The sequence below is a fragment of the Pyrus communis genome, chromosome 8, assembly GCF_041283825.1.
Source record: "Pyrus communis isolate YQ-2024b chromosome 8, ASM4128382v1, whole genome shotgun sequence".
In the NCBI taxonomy this organism is placed as follows: domain Eukaryota; kingdom Viridiplantae; phylum Streptophyta; class Magnoliopsida; order Rosales; family Rosaceae; genus Pyrus; species Pyrus communis.
Genome location: NC_142572.1, coordinates 15,662,324 through 15,685,533, shown reverse-complemented (window position 1 = coordinate 15,685,533; position 23,210 = coordinate 15,662,324). Strand labels below are relative to the sequence as shown.

General features: G+C 37.4%; 2 protein-coding genes and 2 pseudogenes across 8 annotated transcripts; 2 read left to right on the top strand and 2 right to left on the bottom strand.

The window, feature by feature from the left end:
* Positions 1-1,058: 1,058 nt before the first annotated feature.
* Positions 1,059-5,362, top strand: LOC148695180 (uncharacterized). 7 transcript variants are annotated; one of them, XM_088698237.1, is made up of 11 exons: positions 1,059-1,255; positions 1,348-1,427; positions 1,568-1,615; positions 2,465-2,634; positions 2,723-2,850; positions 3,196-3,458; positions 3,704-3,942; positions 4,066-4,284; positions 4,402-4,485; positions 4,582-4,662; positions 4,765-5,362. In XM_088698237.1, exons 7-11 carry the CDS (start codon positions 3,877-3,879, stop codon positions 5,155-5,157), a joined length of 843 nt encoding a protein of 280 aa, XP_088554363.1. In that variant the 5' UTR covers positions 1,059-1,255; positions 1,348-1,427; positions 1,568-1,615; positions 2,465-2,634; positions 2,723-2,850; positions 3,196-3,458; positions 3,704-3,876; the 3' UTR covers positions 5,158-5,362. The 7 variants fall into 7 exon arrangements, with proteins under 7 accessions (XP_088554363.1, XP_088554359.1, XP_088554360.1 ...); XM_088698233.1 differs by having other exon boundaries at positions 4,402-4,503; XM_088698234.1 differs by lacking the exon at positions 1,568-1,615 and having other exon boundaries at positions 3,203-3,458; positions 4,402-4,503.
* A 5,651-nt stretch (positions 5,363-11,013) lies between these two features.
* Positions 11,014-12,627, bottom strand: LOC148695179 (uncharacterized; annotated as a pseudogene).
* Positions 12,628-15,401: 2,774 nt separating this feature from the next.
* LOC148695178 (protein JINGUBANG-like) lies at positions 15,402-16,523 on the top strand (annotated as a pseudogene).
* Positions 16,524-17,870: 1,347 nt separating this feature from the next.
* LOC148695177 (aquaporin TIP4-1-like) lies at positions 17,871-20,027 on the bottom strand. The gene is made up of 3 exons (XM_088698868.1): positions 19,870-20,027; positions 18,554-18,792; positions 17,871-18,422 (listed from the first exon to the last, which is right to left on the bottom strand). The coding sequence occupies exons 1-3, from the start codon at positions 19,994-19,996 to the stop codon at positions 18,159-18,161; spliced, it is 630 nt and encodes a 209-aa protein (XP_088554994.1). The 5' UTR covers positions 19,997-20,027; the 3' UTR covers positions 17,871-18,158.
* Between the last annotated feature and the right edge of the window lie 3,183 nt (positions 20,028-23,210).

The following is a 23,210-nucleotide window of genomic DNA, read 5'->3' as shown; positions in this document are numbered from 1 at the left end:
TAATGTTAAAGAATACCATTCCTATCTTTCTAGCAAATAAAATAGCAGTGCACCAAGTGTATTCATATAGGGTCAAGGAATGTAGCTCTAAAAAATCATCAAAATCAGAGTTAAAACTATCGTTAAATCGTACTTTTTCGTTTATAACCGTCGAAAAGTTTTGTCCCGTTACTTGATCTCTGAATGTTTGTATTTTGCGATTTTTGGCGTATGCGATCTCGAAGCATATACAAATAAGTTTGGCAGTTCGATTGTTGAAACTAGTTTCGTACAATGCGTTTCCCATCAAAACGACATATTCACTAACACTTGGAGTTTATTTATACTTTCATCAATTATAACATAAGATTTTGTGGTATCCACTAGTGTAAATATTTTAAATTGAAGATCAAATCAGTTCATTGTATTCATATAGGGTCAAGGAGTGTAGCTTTAAAAAATCATCAAAATCGGAGTTAAAACTACCGTTAAATCGTGTTTTTTTGTTTATAACCATTGAAAAGTTTTGTCCCGTTACTTGATCTCTGAATGTTTATTTTTTGCGGTTTTTGGCGTACGCGATCTCAAAGCATGTACAAATAAGTTTGACGGTTGAATTGTTGAAACTAGTTTCATACAATGCGTTTCCCATCAAGTTCAATGGTATATATATTTACTAAGTAGATTTTAATTTATTTATTATGTACTTATAACATTTAAGAAATTGAATAATATATATGTAAAAAAATTTATTGTGGGTTTTTGTTAGAAAAATATATTATTGGGGGGTTTATGTAAAAAAAAAAAATTGAATTTAAAATGAGTAAAGTCACATTTTCAGTAATTTTTATAATAATTTATAAAATAAAAAAAAATACCTTGCACGACGCCTTATTGTGGTCGTTGCGCAAAACCACTTTACGTGATGTCAAATTGTATACCTACGTCGCACAAGTTGTGATAATTTTGGCGGTACAATAATGAAAAATAAGCACGTTTTTTTTTAAATTTCCAAGTTGGACCTCTTTCCCATAGACCTCTCACTTCCCTATTTCCACCCTCTTTCCTGTACACCTCTCACTTCCTTATTTCCACCTCTTTCCCGTAGATGACCTCTCACTTCCCTATTTCCCGTAGACCTATCTTCCCTCTCACGCGCTCATCTCTCCCTCTCTATTTCCCGTAGATCTCTCTTCCCTCTCGTAAGCTTTCCTCTTCACAATCTTGAATCCAACGCAAATCTCGAAGCTGATGCGAATCAAGTCCTAAAATCAAGGTAAGGGTTTCTGATTTTCGATGGGTTTTTGTTATTTAGGCTCAAATTGCATGTTATTTAGGGTTTTTGATAAAATTGGATGTTGGTTCTAGTTTGCAGAGGGGTTGATGGGTTACAGGTAAAGAAAGGGATCACACTCTCAGTCGCTACCAGCGCAGAGCCTCAGCTCAAGGTCCTTCTTCTTCTTCGTCTTCATTCTTTTGGCCCTAAACTTCTCAAAATCCCCAATTTTTGTTTTTTGTTATATGTAAACAGGGTTTAGTTGAAATCGGGTATTTGGATATGAATTTTTGTTTTGTTATATGTAAACAGGGTTTATGATGTCGTCTTGGTTGATTGACGTTTGCTTATTTGGAATGGGTACGTTGGATGTCAAAATTTTATTGATTTTTTCTTCTTCCTCCTCAAACCCCCAAGTGCCCATCTTTTCTTCCAAAAATATGTTAGAAGTGGATACTTTGAAGTTTATTGCCTCTTATTATTCTCTTCTTAGGTTGCGAGTGTGCTATTCTATTATGTTAACTATGAATGGTTCTTAAATTGTAACATAACAGAAACTATCTTTCCTGTTACTAACCCTTTTTAAATGCAAGCATGTACTGACATTTTACTACTTATAAGAAAACAAAAAGTTAAGAGTGATGGGGCAGCATATAGTCCTACAATGAATAAGCAATTAAATAAGCAGTTGGCTTTGGAATGGGCGTGCTTTTATGAAGGGAAAAGTAAGGCTCACAAGATTTTGTCACCTCAACGTTTGTTTGTATACTTGTTCTTCTAGTAGGATCTCTAGAATAATAAGTGAAGAAGAACTGGGGGAATTCTTTCCTGCAACTTCATAGAAAAATGACCTCTCTTTCATCTGAAACTTTTCAATTGAAGAGTTCATTCCTAACATATAAATAACATGAGATGAACCTACACCTCTAAATATGAAGGATGATTAACTCTATAGCCATTTACAATCTCCTAGGGCTTGCCTTATGAAATGGTTTGATAGCAATGAAATAAAATGTCATCGTTTCTTTTGCGGCGACATTTTTGATTATAAGTCTCACTTATCTTCTTAGAATGAATTTCCTTGTTCTTAGTATAACATAAAAGCCTCAAACTGGTTGTTGCAAACGCAAGGAAGATCGAGTGTTGTTAACTTTGTAGCAAGTGACCTCTTTTGTTTGAAATTTAATCTCATGTTTCTTGCATTTTCAGGTCAACATTAACAAACAGAAGAAAGAAACATTCCAAATTCTTAAACCTGAATTGGATGTGGATCTTGAAAAGAATCCTCATTTTGATCCGGATGTGGGCATTAGTAAAAAAATATTTAGGCCAAAGAGGATGGAAAATGGACAAGAGATGATGAGCTTATAAAATTAAAGGTATTTATTGATGTCTCTTTAACCCATTTGATCATTTTTTTAGTTATGTACCTTTCTTTTTGTAAAAAAAATTCCCACCTCTGTACAGAGTAAATTTGGAGAACCACAAGCCAAAAACAAAGCAACGCTGGATATAAATCCATATTTGATAGAAGTAGGAGAGAGAGTTATCACCAAAGAAAAACCAAAGGATCCAATTCCAGAAATCAAGTGGTGGTAAGTAGATTGCCTTTTCATTTGCTGTGGCATGTGTCTGGTTGAATGGCTTGTATGAAGTAAATTGTTTTTGTACGGTACTTTGATCATATCAATTAGTCTAATGAAGTTTTGGTACCTTTGATTGATTACAAGGTTTGGTAATCCCAGTGTCGAATTACCTATTCTTTTTTGTTTCACTTGATGCACTTTTTTTTTTGTTGGCTATGAAAATGGATAGGTAGTTTCCTCTTGTTTTGAAATTAAGAATGTTGGTAACCTACTTACTACTTTGGCTACTAATGGATTAGTTTTAATTGCAAGAAAGGATTAGTTTCTAATGTTATAATTTTATGGTTCAAAAAGTGTATAGATGTCGCGGTTGATCACTCGTCGTCGAAGTGTGACCAATGAGCCTCCCGCATTATCAGCATCTACTGCTCTAGACGTGAGTGCTCCATTGATTGGGGAGCCTAGACCCCTTACTGAGGCTACTCCTATGACGTCCTAGGTGTCCGTCTCATCGACGTCATTAGTGTCGGTTCAGCTACTCAATGCATAACGGCTTCATTGATGTCGCCGCAAGCCGAAGCCTTCTAATCACACTTCCTCAGCCTCCAGAGTCGAGGGTGAGGCCTCAGCCAAGTAGTTTTTTCTAATTCTCGATCACTACGTTGTATTTTTTAATTTTAAAATTATTATTTTTATGATGGTGAAAATTTGCTGGATTGTGAAAATGTGATGGGGGTTGTGAATTACTGTTATTTTACTATTTTAAGGATTTGGGAAATGCTATATTATTAGGGGAGGTTGTGTCGAATTTTCTATACAAATTTAAGCTTAGGGATTTCACCATTGAATTATTTTTGGCCAGCTAAAAAAAACACCAAGGGCCTTAGTCGAATGTTGAAGGAGGCATAGAGTGTACATCTGACCAGCTCCAGGATCAAGATTGAGTATAACCCGCGACATCATGGAACGGCTACCTCACAGCAGCATAACAGCGTCGCTAGTAGTTGTGGTGTTGTTATTAAACAAAATTGTCCTATGCAGTGGGAGTCTTGGGCAGAAATTCCCAAGGGGACAAAGAAACTGGTGTGGGACAAGTTGTCGGTTAGTATATTAATTTTTAGCCTTTCTCAGTTTTTTAATTTTGTTTACAAATATTAATCAAAATATATTATCTTAATATTATTAAATTTCTTACTATTATTTTATTATTTTTCATATTCGTAGGTCAATTTTGATCTTGAGGACATATCCCCTGAGGACATGGCCTACTTAGAGGAGACCTTAGCAACTCGGTACAAACATTGTAAGAACTATCTTCGCACGCATTTTAAGCTATCGAATGATCCGGAGTTTGCTTGCCTACATGGTTGCCTAACCGAGTTGCAGGATCGGCCGGAGGATTGGGAGTGGCTCTGCAAACATTTTACAGACCCAAAATTTGTGGTATGTACATAATATTTTAATAATAATAATTTATTATTGTTTTAGTTTTTTTTTTAAGCTTCCTTTATTAATTTATTTTAAATAGTCGCACTAACATGTATATTGTGTATTTAACAGAAGAAATCTATTGCTGGCAAGATAGCTCGAGACTCAAAGACACTTCACCATTCTAGTTCGAAGCCTTTTCCGTATAGACTTGAGGCACGACGTCAGATAAAAGTATATTAATTTTGAAATTTTATACAATTTATTTATTATTATTGATTAATAAAATTTTCTTAATGTTTTTTTCTTTAGGAAGGTTCTAAGTTTCCAGAGATCGACATGTTCGAGGACGTTTACGTTCGACCTGGTGATGAGACAGCTAAGCAGCTTCATGTAAGTATATGTAATTGTTATTATTCTTATATGTACGAATCATTCAAATATTATTTATATTCTGTTATTAAACATTATATGTTTTTTCCTTTATTATTACAGGTTGCTATGGTGGAACAACGCACTACTGTTCTCCAAGAAGCAACATCGCAGCTTCCCCCGGAGACCCTGATCGAGGACGTCACGGTACCCGAGGATGCAAGTTTTCAGATCCTAACTAATGTCATGGATCAGAACTTCGGTCATCGTCATGGCAAAGTTGTTTGGTGTATGGGGAAAGCTCGAGTTCGTGAGACGGGTGCCTCTTCTTCCGGATTGAACACAGTAGAGGTCAGTGCATTGAAAGAGGGAGTGACAACCCTAAAAGGTCAGCTTACGGTCCAAAACGAGCAGATGAGGGCCCAGGAAGAGCAGATTAGGGCCCAGGGCGAGCAGATTAGGACCCAAGGCGAGGAGATGAAGGCCTATCTCGGGCACGTGAGAGACCTTGTATGAGCCATACAGATGTCTGGCCTCCAAATCTCGCTACCAATACCTGATCTTGCTACACCTTTGACCTCTGAGCCACTTCGCCCTACCGATACCTGGTAACCTGATGTATCAAACCTAGAAGACTACTTGTAGTTTTTTCTTTTTTTGTTCGAACATCTTGTATGTACATTTTCATATATTTTATAATTAAATACTTTTCCTTGGTTAATTAATTATTTTTTAGAATTTAATTACAATATTTATTAAAAAATTTTGACCAAAACAAAAAAAAAGGGTTCGCATGACGAAGATTCTACCTATGTCGTGCAAAGGCACCTAAGTCACTTTGTGTGACGCATGTCCTTACATCACGCAAAAAGGCTTTGCGCTATAAAGGGGCATGTATCGCACAAAGTGGCTTTGCACGACGCATACCCCTTCTTCGTCGCGCAAACCCTTCTGTCACTGCCTTGCCGCAACGGTTAGCGCGCAACAAAGGTAGCACGATGCTTTTTTGACTTTGCGCGACGAAGGACCTACGTCGCGCAAAGTGTTTTTGGTACTAGTGTGGGGTACTAACAAATTCATATCTCATTTTAGTTTACAGTTTTTTTAAGTCAAATTAATAACTTAAGGCTCTATTTGGGCAAGGGATTTCTAAATCCCACACCCAAATGGATTGAAATCAACTTAGTAAGATACGATCCACAAAATGTTCGATATAGGAATATTAGAGTTTCCCTTCATGACATGAGTATTTGCAAACGCATGTAGAGAAATATATAAATATCTCATGAGAAAGAAAATCTTTCGAGTTACTTGTATCTTAGGATAAAAATAAAAAATAAAAAAAGACCTTTCAATTTACTAGTTGTAAAAAAAATTTGATACATTTTAGCAACTTTTAATCTCTAAAGAACAAAACAATGCTATCCATATATACGAGAAAATTTTCATTGTGACGGGAACACAAGTGGTACACCACGTGTTTTAATATAAGTGGTGAGAAATTTTATTTTTTAAGTTATTAAATTTTTAGCACACATAGCCCACCTCGGGTGTACCCATCCCGTGTACGGGTCACACTGAAAAATCTCTCCCATATATACACACAAAGTGCTCAACAAAATGTTTCATTTTAAAAAATTTAGCTTTGCACATTTTTTCCTACAAAATTCTTGGATCTATTATACTAGGACCAATCGAGGTTGGAATCTTGAATCCTCCACTAGTTGTGGGACCTATCTTACATCAAACTTCAACTATCTGAACAGTCTATTTTGTAAGTCTCGATTCATAGATCATCATTGAAAAATTCAATTCAAGCCGAAACCATTTGCCTATTTAATTATCACAATGAAATTTCATTATTTCTTATAGAACAAAGTGTTCATCAATTTCTTTAAATTCAATTAGATGTCTCAAATATTTCTGATTTGGCTAATATTTTGCAAGGATGATCTAAGAGGTATGCAACTTGACCAAACGGACGGTTCGGATTGTGGAAGTTTGATGCGGTGTGCACCCCACAACTATATATCTACACAGTTCAAATATATATCTTGCAACATGCAGGTTCATGTAATTGATGCAATGAACTGATGAAGTTTCAAAATGAACCGATTGCGAAAATCAAATTGCCACAAAGGGTGCCATATGGTTTCCATGTGACTTTGGTGTCAATGCTTAGTCAATATTAGAATTAGGCAGGGCGTCTAGCTTCACAAAGTCCCATGCATGTATATATACTCTCTAGTCTAAGGAAACTTCGCAAGGATTGAATCAGAAAAACAAAATTACACGGTCGGGGACATAAACTTTGTACTTGTCCCATGCGTATGTGACAGGTAACAGGTTTCATTTGATTAGAGAATCTGGAAGTCTAGTTTGTTAATATATCGTGTTAGTGAAAGATAAGAGTGGTTAAAGAGTACACATTCCTCTACGTAATTGCATCTGTAATCATGTTCCTATGTATACTGAAATCATCAGTTTATCTCTATACCTCAAGCTCTCTTTGTTGTCTCTCTCTATTTTAACATGGTATATATCAGGGTCAGGTTTCTCTCTGAATTGTATTGTAATCATCTTTTTCCTATAATGATATCAGCCTCTCTCTCTCTCTCTCTCTCTCTCTCTCTCTCAACAAGCCATACGTTAATCTGATGAAGATTTTCTTTTACGAGTCAAAAACAACAGCAACAACAACAAAAAACAATTAGTTGTTGATAGAGGTATAAGTTGATCAAATAATACGAGCTACCCCTCATCAAATGCTCCCAACTATATCTTGCTTCAATATTGTTTCACCATTCCACCTTCACCAACTATTGATATAGAAATCAAACGAACCAACAGCAATATGTTGGCTTATTGATGGGGTGCTCTAAATATGTGTCTGAATTGATCTTATACAAGCCTTTTCTATTACCGAAATTAATGTTAATGGGATAAGGACGTTGAGGTTGGAACTTGGAAGAGGAAATTCATTAAAGAAAAGTTAGAAACTATATGTAATGGATGCTACCTAACAGATTTTCCAAATCAAAGTATAGCATATATATAGTCATTTATATCTATAGCATTAAAAGAAAAGAAAAAAAAAACTGAAAGTATATATAATACATCACCCTTTCTAACTTTTATATCTAGCTAACCCTAATTCCATGGAATTCTTTCACATGAAATCTCTCTTTGGCTTCATAGATGTAGAAGAAAATGATGCAATAGAAGACACCGCCAATTGTTAATCTTCATGAATTGAACTATATATCTTTCTATAATCTTTCTATAGTATGCAAGAACTAGAGAGAGAGTAAAGAGAGAGAGAGGAGAAGAAGAGGAGATATTATTTCTGTAAAGTATATTTCTTTCATACTAAGTAATCCAACAATCTTGCCTTATATAGGCAGTTACAAAACTAGTTACTAATGAACCAATACACCAAGATTGTGACAAGTGTCACAATCATGGACCATTGACTATATATTCTAACATCCCCACGCAAGCTCATGCTTTGTTGAACTAAGCATGAGATTGATAGAATGAGTTCTAAACAGAGGACCACTTAAACCTTTGGTCAATATATCAGCAAACTGTTCTTGGGATGAAACAAACTGCACTGTCAATTGTTTCTTGGCCACCCGTTCGCGAACAAAATGGACATCGATTTCAATATGCTTAGTCTTCTGGTGTTGCACAGGATTAAATGACAGGGCAATAGCTGAAAAGTTATCACAGAAAAGAACTGGAGGTATTGTCACGGGAATATGCAGAAAGACAAGCAGTTGCTTAATCCAATCTAATTCTGCAGAAGTGGAAGAAAGAGCTCTATATTCTGCTTCAGTAGATGATCTAGACACAGTTTGTTGTTTCTTTGAAGACCAAGATATGGGATTTGATCCTAAATACACAACCAACCCTGTAGTGGACCGTCTGTCATTGGGATCTCCTGCCCAATCTGCATCACTAAAGGCCTTGAGGTGAAGATCTCAGCGTGCATAGGTCACACCCACATTCATAGTACCTTTTAAGTACCGGAGAATTCGTTTTACAGCAGTATAATGAGCGACCATAGGTTGCTGCATAAACTGGCATACCTGATGCACTGAAAATGCAATGTCAAGCCTAGTAAAAGTAAGATACTGTAAAGCTCCCACAATGCTCCTATAACTACCAGGATTAGAATAAGGATCACCATCATCTTTAAGAAGTCGACTATATGGAAGGCATGGTGTATCACAGGCCTTGGCGTCAAGCATTTCAGTCTTCACTAACAAATCATGAATGTATTTAGTTTGGGACAGAAACAATCCGCTGGGAGTCTTGGAAATTTGAATGCCTAAGAAAAAATGTAAAAGCCCCAGATCTTTGATATCAAACTTAGTAGTAAGAGCACTAATAACCTGTGGAATTGAAGTTGTAGCATTCCCAGTGATGATTATATCATCCACATAAAGCAATAGTATCACAACTGTATTTTCAACATATTTGACAAACAGTGAAGAATCTGCATATGTATTGACAAATCCCAGCTGAGGCAAGAACTTTGTAAATCGATCATTCCAGGCTCTAGGAGCTTGCTTCAAGCCATAGAGTGATTTATGAAGTTTGCACACTAAATGAGACTGAATTGGATCCTGAAAACCAGGTGGTTGTGCCATATAAACTTCTTCTTCCAAAACTCCATGCAAGAATGCATTTTTAACATCTAATTGTCTAAGATCCCACCCAAAATGTGCAGCAAGAGCAAGGACTAACCTCACAGTAGTAGGTTTAACCACAGGACTAAAAGTCTCACCATAATCCAAACCCAGTTCTTGACTAAACCCTTTAGCTACCAAACGAGCTTTATGTCGAGCAATAGATCCATCAGAGTGTTTTTTGATTTTGAAGATCCACTTGCAGTCAACAAGATTTTTAGTAGATGGCAAAGAAACCAGAGTCCAAGTACCCTGAGCTTGGAGAGCATCCAGTTCTTCTTGCATAGCTTTGAACCATATAGGACTTTTAAGAGCTGACTTATAAGAGCTGGGTTCAATTAGAGACAAATCAATCCCCTCACAGGTTTGAGCAGGTGCAAGGAAAGCCTTCTTCTTACAAATACCACTTTTGCTTCGAGTTTGCATTGGATGCAAATTGATTAGAGGAATATCCAAAATAGCTTGCAGAGAATCAGGATGAAACTCAGTGTTCTCAGTACTTAGTAAAGGATTTGGATCAAGTACCACAGGGAGCTGAGAAGAGGATGCAGGTGCACTAGTAATGGACTGAGGATTAAGTGAAGGATTTGAAGATGTTGGTGATGAAGACATAATAACATTGTTTGTATTAACTACTGCTATGGGATGGGAAGATGAAGTGAGAACTGATGAATTAGGGTGAGTAATGGTGGCTTGTGTCAGTAAATCTGCATATGGGAACTGTTGTTCATCAAAAATAACATGCCTAGAAATGTAAATCTGTTTCTTAGGCACATCATAACACATATATCCCTTATACTTAGAAGCATAGCCTAGGAAAACACACCTGGTGGTTTTGGGTTGAAGTTTGGTGCTGTTGAATGGTTTTAACAAAGGAAAACAGGCACAACGAAAAATTCGAAGATGGGATAATAATGGAACACTACCAAATAAGAGTTCAAATGGTGACCTGTTTTGAAGAATAACAGTTGGCATTCTATTTATCAGATAGGTAGCAGTTTGACATGCATAAGACCAAAATTGATGTGGCAGTGTAGCAGTTTGCAATAATGTCACAGTGGTTTCGATAATATGTCTATGTTTACGTTCAGCTAACCCATTTTGTTCAGGGGTGTATGGACAGGACTTATGATGAACAATACCTTTGTCCAGAAGAAAATATTGAAGCCTATGACTCATATACTCTCCCCCACCATCACATTGTAAAATCTTAATTGTAGTAGAGAACTGATTAAGTACAAAAGAATAGAATGCAAGAAAGGTAGAGTACAAATCAGACTTGTTTATTAATGGAAAAAGCCAACAATGTCGACTATATTCATCAATGAAGATTACATAATATTTGTAACCATCAACAGAAACACAAGGTGCAGGACCCCACAAGTCACTATGCACAATTTGAAAGGGCTTAATAGACTTATTGACATGAGGTGGAAAGGGTAATTTGCTAAATTTGCCTTCAAGACAATGATGGCACAAAACAGATGACTTAGAAGGGGTACCAGGTACATTGGCTTTATGTAACATAAGAGAAACAACATGATTTGTTGGGTGACCTAACCTATGATGCCAAAACTGAGATTTAACAAGTTGTCCCAAAAAAGCTTTTGCAGATAGTGAACTTTGTGAAGAACCGGAGTTGGGATAGGAAAAGGAATGAATAGGATATAGTCCATTACTACATAGCCCTTTGTAGAGGATCCTCCCTGTGGCTTTGTCCTGAATCCAAAAACAAAAGGCATCAAAGATTAGCCAACAATTATTATCAAGGCAGATCTTATGTTCTGACAATAAATTGTGTATTATCTTGGGAACATATAACACATAATTTAATTTGATTGGTTTTGCTGGAGTATGAATAATAGAATTCCCAACATGGGAGACTTGTAAACCTTCACCATTGGCAGTTTGTATGGTCTCACTGGTAGGATAAGGTGATGCCAAGGATAAGTTGTTCATGTCAGCAGTCATATGATTGGTTGCACCAGAATCAGTCAACCAAACTTGGGGAAGTGCTGATGGAGTAGCTGGTTGAGGTGTAGAATTGAACACATTGTGCATAGCATGCATTGGAGATTGCTGTAACTGATGTGTGTGTGGCTGTGGAGACACTTGATATGAATACTAAGGTGAATGAGGCAGTATGTGATAGTTAGGAGAGGCAGATGGGAACCCATTGGAATGTGGCGAACTAGGAGAGCCAATGTAGTTAGGTCCTTTATCATTGTAGAAACAAAACCAAGTCACATGATTTATTTTTCCACAGATTTGACAGCCATGCCTTTTTGGAGACTTTGCACCACAAAATGGAGCAGTGTGACCACCAATGTTACATAACTGACATGTAGGAAGCATAGAGGTAGAGGAAGACCCCACTGAAGATATTGGAGAGTGACCAAGAATTCCTGATGCAGAAGTAGACAAACCAGGTGCCTGAGTTGAGTACACAGGTCTGGGATTGAAGAATCTGTGTCCCTGATACTTTCCTTTGCCCTTATGTTTATTCCAATTATAAGCGTTGTAACCGCCGGAGGTAAATTGAGATTGACCATGAATATTGCCAAACGACTGCGAGGATGATACATTTTTAGGCTGAGAATTAGCAACCATAGCAGTCATAAAGGAAACATTCGAATGATTCTCAACAATGACTTCTTCAACAAGTAACTGTGCCCTAAAGTCTTTCAGGGTAATGACACTGTCACGACCTCGGATCACACAACGAAAAGTATTGTATTCAGAAGGCAAGCCATTAAGAGCGAGTATTACAATATCCTCATCCTGAAAGAACACTCCAGCAGCTGACAAATAATCCCTAGCTTCTTTAATGCGTTGCAGATAAACTGAAATGGAATCAGACCCCTTTTTAATTTTCTGCAAGTTCGACTTCATCTGAAAGATACTTGTTTTGGATACAGTGGAGAATTGCTTCTTTAAACGATTCCAAAAATCTCTCGAACTTTGACTCCCAATAGCACAGGACATAGCCACAGGTGATAAAGTCGTAGTAATCAATTGCAATATAGCCCTATCATGCATTCTCCAAATCAAAAAAAACATCATTCTCAGTAGACATAGAAGAATTAATACCAGATTCACCAGTTTGTGAGGGACAAGAGGTCGATCCGTCCACAAATCCCATAAGACCATTGTTTTCCAGTAAGAGTTGCATCTGAAAATGCCAATTAAGATAATTGGAGTCATCAAGCTTGACGTTAACAGAGATCGAGATCGACGAAATAAGGTTCGTAACCGAAGATTGAAGTAACTGTAGATGAGACGCAGTCACCATGTTTCACGCAAGATTGCAGATTCTTAAAACACAACCCCAATTTCAGTCAGAAATTTTCACAAACACGTAATGTGCAAAGATCCCAGACAACAAATCGAACCAGAAACTAATCCAGAAACTAAACCAGCAATTGATCACAATGAATAATCACCAACAAAACCCTAAAAAAAACAAAGAAGATTGAGTCCGATCAGGAAAAAAAAAAAAAAAACCGAGAATACCGAAGATGAAGAAGGAAGAAGCGGAAGCAAGAAGGATCGAAGATCACGCGTCAGCAACAATAGCTCTGATACCATGTTAATCTTCATGAATTGAACTATATATCTTTCTATAATCTTTCTATAGTATGCAAGAACTAGAGAGAGTAGAGAGAGAGAGGAGAAGAAGAGGAGATATTATTTCTGTAAAGTATATTTCTTTCATACTAAGTAATCCAACAATCTTGCCTTATATAGGCAGTTACAAAACTAGTTACTAATGAACCAATACACCAAGATTGTGACAAGTGTCACAATCATGGACCATTGACTATATATTCTCACTTCATCTTCCCTTCTCATAGCAGTGGTTAATACAAACAATGTTATTATGTCTTCATCACCAACATCTTCAAATCCTTCACTTAATCCTCAGTCCATTACTAATGCACCTGCATCCTCTTCTCAGCTCCCTGTGGTACCTGATCCAAATCTTCTACTAAGTACTGAGAACACTGAGTTTTATCCTGATTCTCTGCAAGCTGTTTTGGATATTCCTCCAATCAATTTGCATCCAATGCAAACTCGAAGCAAAAGTGGTATTTGTAAGAAGAAGGCTTTCCTTGCATCTGCTCAAACCTGTGAGGGGATTGATTTCTCTCTAATTGAACCCACCTTTTATAAGTCAGCTCTTAAAAATCCTATATGGTTTAAAGCTATGCAAGAAGAACTGGATGCTCTCCAAGCTCAGGGTACTTGGATTCTGGTTTCTTTGCCATCTACTAAAAATCTTGCTGACTGCAAGTGGATCTTCAAAATCAAAAGACACTATGATGGATCTATTGCTCGACATAAAGCTCGTTTGGTAGCTAAAGGGTTTTAGTCAAGAACCGGGTTTGGATTATGGTGAGACTTTTAGTCCTGTGGTTAAAGCTACTACTGTGAGGTTAGTCCTTGCTCTTGCTGCACATTTTGGGTGGGATCTTAGATAATTGGATATTAAAAATGCATTCTTGCATAGAGTTTTGGAAGAATAAGTTTATATGGCATAACCACCTGGTTTTCAGGATCCAATTCAGTCTCATTTAGTGTGCAAACTTCATAAATCACTCTATGGCTTGAAGCAAGCTCCTAGAGCCTGGAATGATTGATTTACAAAGTTCTTGCCTCAGCTGGGATTTGTCAATACATATGCAGATTCTTCACTGTTTGTCAAATATGTTGAAAATACAATTGTGATACTATTGCTTTATGTGGATGATATAATCATCACTGGGAGTGCTACAACTTCAATTCCACAGGTTATCAGTGCTCTTACTACTGAGTTTGTTATCAAAGATCTGGGGCTTTTACATTTTTTCTTAGGCATTCAAATTTCCAAGACTCCCAGCGGATTGTTTCTATCCCAAACTAAATACATTCATGATTTGTTAGTGAAGACTGAAATGCTTGACGCCAAGGCCTGTGATACACCATGCCTTCCATATAGTCGACTTCTTAAAGATGATGGTGATCCTTATTCTAATCCTGGTGCTTATAGGAGCATTGTGGGAGCTTTACAGTATCTTACTTTCACTAGGCCTGACATTGCATTTTCAGTGCATCAGGTATGCCAGTTTATGCAGCAACCTATGGTCGCTCATTATACTGCTGTAAAACGAATTCTCCGGTACTTAAAAGGTACTATGAATGTGGGTGTGACTTATGCTCGCGGAGATCTTCACCTCAAGGCCTTTAGTGATGCAGATTGGGCAGGAGATCCCAATGACAAACGGTCCACTACAGGGTTGGTTGTGTTTTTAGGATCAAATCACATATCTTGGTCTTCAAAGAAACAACAAACTGTGTCTAGATCATCTACTGAAGCAGAATATAGAGCTCTTTCTTCCACTTCTGCAGAATTGGATTGGATTAAGCAACTGCTTGTCTTTCTGCATATTCCCGTGACAATACCTCTAGTTCTTTTCTATGATAACTTTTCAGCTATTGCCCTGTCATTTAATCTTGTGCAACACCAAAAGACTAAGCATATTGAAATCGATGTCCATTTTGTTCGCGAACGGGTGGCCAAGAAACAATTGACAGTGTAGTTTGTTTCATCCCAAGAACAGTTTGCTGATATATTGACCAAAGGTTTAAGTGGTCCTCTGTTTAGAACTCATTGTATCAATCTCATGCTTAGTTCATCAAAGCATGAGCTTGCGGGGGGATGTTGGAATATATAGTCAATGGTCCATGATTGTGACACTTGTCACAATCTTGGTGTATTGATTCATTAGTAACTAGTTTTGTAACTGCCTATATAAGGCAAGATTGTTGGATTACTTAGTATGAAAGAAATATACTTTACAGAAATAATATCTCCTCTTCTTCTCCTCTCTCTCTCTCTCTCTACTCTCTCTCTAGTTCTTGCATACTATAGAAAGATTATAGAAAGATATATAGTTCAATTCATGAAGATTAACATGGTATGACCTCTCCAATAATGATCAGCAATTCATGTATGACCAAGATCTCCAACTGATAATTAGCAGCCCTTCAATGTCTTCCATCCCCCTCACCACAATGCTTATCCTAATGCCCCCAAGCCCAGAGTCCCCATGGACCCTCTCCCCTCTCCAAACTCCATCCCCTTCACTTCTCTACAAATGCATTGCCTCCCTCCACCGCCGCGAAGGCACCATCTACTCCATTGCAATTTCAAGGCAGCATGGAGTAGTCTTTACTGGCTCCAAGAGTACCAGAATCCGTGCATGGAGGCAACCGGACTACATGGAATTTGGATGCCTCCAGGCAGCTTCAGGTGAAATAAGAAGCATTTTGGCTTATAGTAACATGCTTTTCACCATACATAAAGATCACAAAATCAGAATATGGAACTTCACAGCCACAGATAATTTCAAGTCCAAAAAGGTTTCCTCCATCCCCAAAAAAAGCTCATTTCCTTTATTTTCAAAATCCAAAAAAACCCTAAAACACAAAGACTGTGTTTCATGCTTAGCATATTACCATGCAGAAGGTTTGTTGTACACTGGCTCATATGACACAACAGTTAAAGCCTGAAGAGTTTTAACTAAAAACTGTGTCGATTCGTTTGTGTCCCATGAACACAATGTCAATGTAATTTTGGTGAACCAAGAGGATGGGTGTGTCTTCACTTGCTCCTCTGATGGGTCTGTAAAAATTTGGAGAAGGGTTTTGGGAGAAAACTCTCACACTCTCACGATGACACTGAAATTCCAAAACTACCCCAGAAACACCATAGCCCTAAACACTTCATCACTTAACTCTAGTTGCTTCCTGTACTCTGGGTCTTCAGATGGAACCATTAATTTTTGGGAGAAGGAGAAGTTGACCTACAGATTTAACCATTGTGGGTTTTTACAAGGTCACAAGTTTGCATTCCTATGCCTAGTGGCTGTGGAGAAGTTGGTATTTAGTGGGTCAGAGGATACAACAATTAGGGTTTGGAGGAGAGAGGAGGGGAATTGCTTCCATGAGTGTTTGGTTGTATTGGATGGGCATAGAGAACCTGTCAGGTGTTTGGCTGCTTGTTTAGAGACGGACAGAATTGTAATGGGTTTTTTGGTTTGTAGTGCAAGTTTGGACCAGAGTTTTAAGGTGTGGAGGGTAAAGGTGTCACCTGAAGAGAAAATGGGATTGAACTATAGGGACAAGAGTTTTTCGAACCCTGTGTAGTCCCCAATTCATGGGTTGAGAGAAAGCTGCTTCAAAGGTAGACATTTTCAGTAGGTCATGAAGTATCATAATAATCTATAATATCTGTAGCTGCATGCAATTTATTGTATACTAAGAATGATTAGAGTAAACATATTTTCCATGCATTTTGTGTTTTTGATCTTTGTTATTTTAACCAAGTCTTAGAGAGACTGGTAAATGCATATACAGAATAGTGCCCACTCTGGTCCGAGAAATCTTCATTAACAATCACACGACCATGTAATATTATAGTATACTCTGAATTTCCACTATGAGTGAAGATATTGTAATTCCTATTTGTATCGGTTTCTATTACCATTATGTTGATTATTTATCAGTGTGATCATTTAGTATGAATGATGTTTTATGCAATTAATATTGTCACAATTATGTGTAGCTAAGGCCATTTCCAACCGAAGGGTCCAGAGGACTGAAAATAACCCGAAAACCGTCTTCAACCGAGGGCTAGGCCAGAGGGCTGTGGAATCTGAGAGGGCCCCATGGAATCGAAGAGGGCTGGAAGGGCTGGAGGGCTGGCTGCATGCAGCCAGCCAGCCCGAGGCTGGCCAGAATTCAAATCAATCCTGTCAGTTTTAACCGACAGGATTGATTTGAATTTTTTTTTTTTTTTTTTTTTTTTTACAAAATTTTTCCTATAACTTCTATTTTTCATTTTTTTTTAATTCTATTTTTTTCCCATAACTTTTATTTTACAAAATTTGTAGTTTTTAACAACATTTAACAAATTATTAAAAACATTTCTAGTTTTTCATATTTGTTAAAAAAAAAAAATTAACAACATTTAAGTTGTAGTTTTTAAATAATACATTATGTTTGACCCTATGACCCTCGGTTGGAGACGGTTTTTTGTGATAGGGCTAAAACTAGCCCTTTGGCCCTTTGGCCCTCGGTTGAGGAGAAAGCAAATATGGTTATGTACTGTTCATTAAAATATTAATATCTTGGAGAATCTTGGAGGGCCAGAGGGCTAAAATGAGCCATCTGGCCAGCCATCAATTGGAAATGGCCTAAATTAAAAGGAAAACTAACGAACAGGGTTTGAAAGCTTTGAGTTGTAACGTTAAGGACAAAATTAAAGGTAAAGTGAATAGTACCAGGATTGACTTTTTAGTGTAAAAATGTGGTTTTTCTTTAAAATGAACAGTATCGGGAGTTTTTCATTAAAGTTCCGTAAATTAAATTACATTCGTAATGATTCCAACAATGTGTTATGATATGAACATTCATCGTTACATTCCCAACTTTTTTTTTCCCCGCTACTCCACAGTGCCATGGGTAGGGCCAGAATGAACGAGGGGTTTGTGAAGCTTAAGCTTGGTCCAAAAAGAAAGGAGAGAGAGATTCGAATTTTTCGCCATTAGCTTGAGAATAATGTTACCGATTAGTCGATGCAGGCATGAATAAGAAAAGTCAAAATATATATAATAGCTTTGGGGTTGAACTTTTCAGTTACATAAGAAGCAGAGCTGCAAATTAACCTAACAAAGCATCTTCCACTGTGGGAATTAGGAGATGAGTTTGTTCGATAATGAAGAAATTTTCATAAATGAACCCAGCAAGTCCACCACCAATGAGAGGACTAACCCAGTAAACCTAGTGGTCAGTCCAGTTCCAGCTTACCAAAGCAGGACCAAAGGATCTAGCTGGGTTCATTGAAGCTCCTGAGAAGGCTTCGCCAGCTAGGATATTGGCCCCGACAACAAACCCAGTTAGTGTAGGACCCAATCCATAAAGAGATCCTCTCTTGTCGACTATTGTAGCATAGACTGTGAATAGCAAGGAGACTGTGAGGACAATCTCCCATATCACACCTTGTAAGTAGCCCACCCCACTTGCAAGTGAATGAATCGGAGTAGTCTGCAAAGAAAAATAACAATTAAATTATGTGATATGTAACACGACAATATAAATGATATTTGAACTTGGATTAGATTTGAATAACCAAAAATTAACTTCTACTTAGCGTGGATGAAAAATTCTAAACTCACCAATCCGCCACTGAGGTACTCTAAAAGGTAACAAGCTGCGGCAGCTGCTAACAATTGATCAATCCAATAGAGTACAGATCGAAACAGGGTAATGTGGCCGCCACACAGGAGGCCAAGCGTGACGGCAGGGTTAAGGTGACCGCCAGATATGTGACCGCCAGAGATCATCACGGCCACGACTAGTGCATGTGCCACAGCTACGGCAAACAACGCCACTAGTGCATCTGCTTCTAGCTTATCTGCCCCACCAAATTACACATCTCAGACAGTTACTATGCATATATAATATAAACAAAATTATGGTAGTCATGTAAGGGTTTTTATCTCATTTATAATCGAATTTCTTTACCGTTCAAGAAATTTGCCACTGGAGAATATATATATATAACCTTTAAAGTAAGGGATCTTCATTTTTTTATGAAAATGGGGATTAGTTGTAGGGTCCACATGACATCGAACTTTAACAATCTGAACCGTTTATTTTTTCAAGTTGCACCTCATAGATCATCCTTGCAAAATATTAGTCAAATCAGAAATGTTTAAGATTAATTGAGTTCAAAGAAATTAACGAATACTTTGATATATAAGAAACAATGAAATTTTATCTTAATAATTAAATAGGCAAATGGTTTTAGATGAATTAAATTTTTACAAGGATGATCTATAAATTGAGACTTACAAAATAGACGGTTCAGATCGTTGAAGTTCGATGTGAAGTGGGTCCCACACCTAATTCTCTTTCTTTTTTTAAATGAGAATCTCTTTGCATAAATAGTCTATATATATCACCTCTTATATTTGTTCGATTCATGTTAATGAAAGATCTCTATATGTTCTTGTTAAAAAAAATTCTTCGATTCATGTTAATGAAATATCTCTATCTGTTCTTGTTAAAAAAAATTACATGACTAGTAATTATGTATTAGGCGACAAAGAAATTATGATTTTGGATCTGTGGCCATGATATGATGATGAACTTTTCGTTGTAAGAGTTTGATTCATTAATCAACAGTAGATTTTTCCAAGTACCCAGTATTCGAGTTGGTATTTCATGTGCCATAGTATGTGAATAGAAGATATATTTTTTCGTTTCCCTTCACTTGTATTGTATTATGACATATGAAGTACCAACTTAAATCCCAGATATTTGAAAAATTCTCTTAATCAACAACTCATGTGGTTTATGTGAGATTTGAAATCAGAGTATGTTCTCGTAAGGTGGAACATTTGTGTGTGACGAGACCAAATAGTTATTGAAAGACTATAAAGGATAAAGCAATGGCATATAATTAATTGGGTGTTTATTTGTAAATTACCAGTAGCCATGGCTGATCCAACACCAGCAAAGACGAAGAGGAAGGTAGTGATAAACTCAACCACAAGGGCTCTCCAGACTTCTGGAAGAGCAGCCTCGCCGGTGGTTCCCAAGGCTATTTTCGCCATTTTAACCTCTGGCTTTTATGGTCTCTGCACTTTGCAGTTGCTAACTTGCAAGCACAATGAAAATGTATATACTATTTATTGTTAACAGAAATATGAATCTCTAAAGAATACAAAGATTACGAGCACAACAGAAGAGTAAAGGATTCTCAGATTTCTTAGTAAAGTGAAGAATTCTTACAAAGCTTTCTTACTTCATGTGGAAGACTAAGTGGCTATATGTACTAACAAATCACAATCACAATTACAATATTACCCTCTAACCTCCTTACTCAATTACCATCTTATCCTCCTTAACAACCTCAACTCTAACTACCTTTCTTTTAACTAACTTGACTCAGCCATGTGTCATTGGTTAATACTCCCCCTCAAACATAGCTGGGGAAAGGCCCAAGCTATGGTTGGAAGTTGTTGTGACCCTATGATGAAGCTGCACTACTTTCTGTTGCCAACAGGGGTTGATGACTACTCAGCACCCTTGTCTTGAAAGCACCCAGAGTAAGATGAAGACAGTGTTTTACAAAGATTGGACTGTGAAGACCCTTAGTAAAAACATCTGCAACCTGCTCATCAGTTGGTATGTACTGCATAGTGATATCACCTTTCTGGACTTTCTCTCGAACAAAATGAAAATTGGTATCCAGATGTTTGATCTGAGAATGAAACACTAGATTGGAGCACAGGGCCAAAGCAGAAAGATTATCACAATGAAGTTTAGGTGGGAGTGGAAGAAACTGATGCACATCTTTGAGTAATGACCGTATCCAATATACATCAGAGGCACAGTGAGCTAAAGCTTTGTATTCAGCTTCGGTTGAACTTCGAGAAACTGTAGCTTGTTTCTTGGATTGCCATGAGACAGGATTAGATCCAAGAAACACAACAAAACCAGTAATAGACCTTCGTGTATTTATATATGCTGCCCAATCGGAATCAGAATATGCAGCAATGGTAAAATCAGATGTTCTGGTATACGTTAAACCACAGTCTAAAGTTCCCTACAGATATCTCAGGATGCGCTTCACCAGATGCATGTGCATATCTGTTGGATTAGTCATATACTGACACACAACATTAACAGAATGAGCAATATCTGGGCGAGTGAAGGTGAGGTACTGAAGGGCTCCCACAAGACTGCGATAATGAGTAGGATCAGTTAAAAGAGTGCATTCATGTACAAGTAACTAAGAGTGAGGCTTAGATGGTGTTGATGTGGATTTACAAGTCTCTTTCTTGAGTAGCACTTTGGCATAATTGGACTGTGTTACCAGTAACGAACCATCGAAATTATAGTGAATTTGTAATCCCAAGAAATATGTTAATCTGCCCATATCCTTTAATTCAAACACTTCAGCAAGATTAGTGATAACAGATTGAAGCTTGCATGAGGATGAGCCTGTGAGAATAATATCATCAACATAGAGAAGAAGGAGAACAACATCCCCATCATCAACCTTCACAAACAAACTAGAATCTGATAATGCAGTTTGAAAACCAAGTGCAGGGAGAAAGCTTGTGAATTTGGAATTCCAGGCCCGTGGTGCCTGTTTAAGACCATACAAGGACTTAACCAATCGGCAAACATGATTTGGATATGTAGGATCAACAAACCCCTGTGGCTGCTTCATATATACTTCTTCCTCAAGGTCACCATGAAGGAAAGCATTCTTGACGTCCAATTGCCTCAAATGCCAATGAAATTGTGCTGCCAAAGCAAGAATTATCCTGACTGTAGTATGCCGGACCACTGGACTGAATGTCTCAGAGTAGTCCAAGCCCTCCTTTTGACTGAACCCTTGGGCCACCAATCGTGCTTTGTACCTGGAAATGGTGCCATCTGAATTCCTTTTGACTTTATACACCCATTTACTCCCAATAACTTCCCTACTTGATGGAAGAGGAACTAGTCTCCAAGTCCTTTGAGCCTTTAAAGCATCAAATTCCTCTTGCATAGCATTTTTCCATTGAGGAACAGTGGATGCAACTAGAAAGTGTTTTGGTTCTTCAACTTCTCCAATGTCAGCAAGGAAAGAGAAACCACAGTAATCCATAGAAGTAGCCGAGACTAAAGTAGAGTCCAGTTAAAGAGAAGACAATTCAGGAAAATGTGCAACAAAAGAAGAATAATCCTTTCTTGATATAACCCCTGTTTTGAGCCTTGTTTGAATTCCAGTAGGCACATTTGATACATCACAATTACTGGCCAAGTCATTAGAAGGGGATAAAGGAAGAGTTACCTGTAGTTGTGCAGGATCTAAGACATGAAGCAAGGGAACTGTACCAAATGGAGTGGAAATAGTAGGTGTTGATGCAGATTGGGTTTCAAATTCCTGTACTTCTGAGCCTTGATGTAGAGGACCGGATACATGATGAGGAACTTCAGAAGATAGAGTGTGCTCAACTGGACTCGGATGAACCATAGTATTAGGAACTGAATGTCTCATAGGCATAGGTGCAGGAATAAACACAGGCACCGATCGAAAACTGGTAGTAGCAGACTGTACTTTTTGTAATGACTTTGAAAGGTTCATGTAAGGAAACATAGTCTCATCAAAAATAACATGTCTTGAAATTATAGACTTGCTATTTATTGGGTTATAACAAATCACCCATTTGTAGCCCATTGAATAGCCCAAAAAAACACACATTTCAGACCTTGACTGCAATTTGTTGGCATTATATGGTCTTAACCAAGGATACACAGCACAACCAAACACTTTTAAGGACTTGAGATCAGGTTGTTTAGTATAGAGTCTATAATAAGGAGACTCCATAGAATTAGACTTGCATGGCATTCTATTGATAAGGAATACAGAATGGGCACATGCAAAATACCAAAACTCAATTGGTAACTGAGCTGTGATCAGTAAAGTTATTACAGTCTCTACAATGTGCCTATGTTTCCGTTCAACCAAACCATTCTATTGGGGGTATATGGACATGAGATCAGCTATTTTATCCCTTTTGTACCAAGAAAAGTTTTAAATGAGTGGCTAACATACTCTCCACCCCCATCTGATTGTATACATTTTATAGATATTCCAAACTGTGTATGAATGAAATTGTAAAAGGTGACAAACACAAAAAAGAAATTTGATTTATTGCACAGTGGGAAAATCCAAGTGTACCTTGTGTATTCATCAAGAAAAGTTACATAGTAACTATATCCTTCTGAGGACTTTACAGGAGATGGACCCCAAATATTTGTATGAACCTT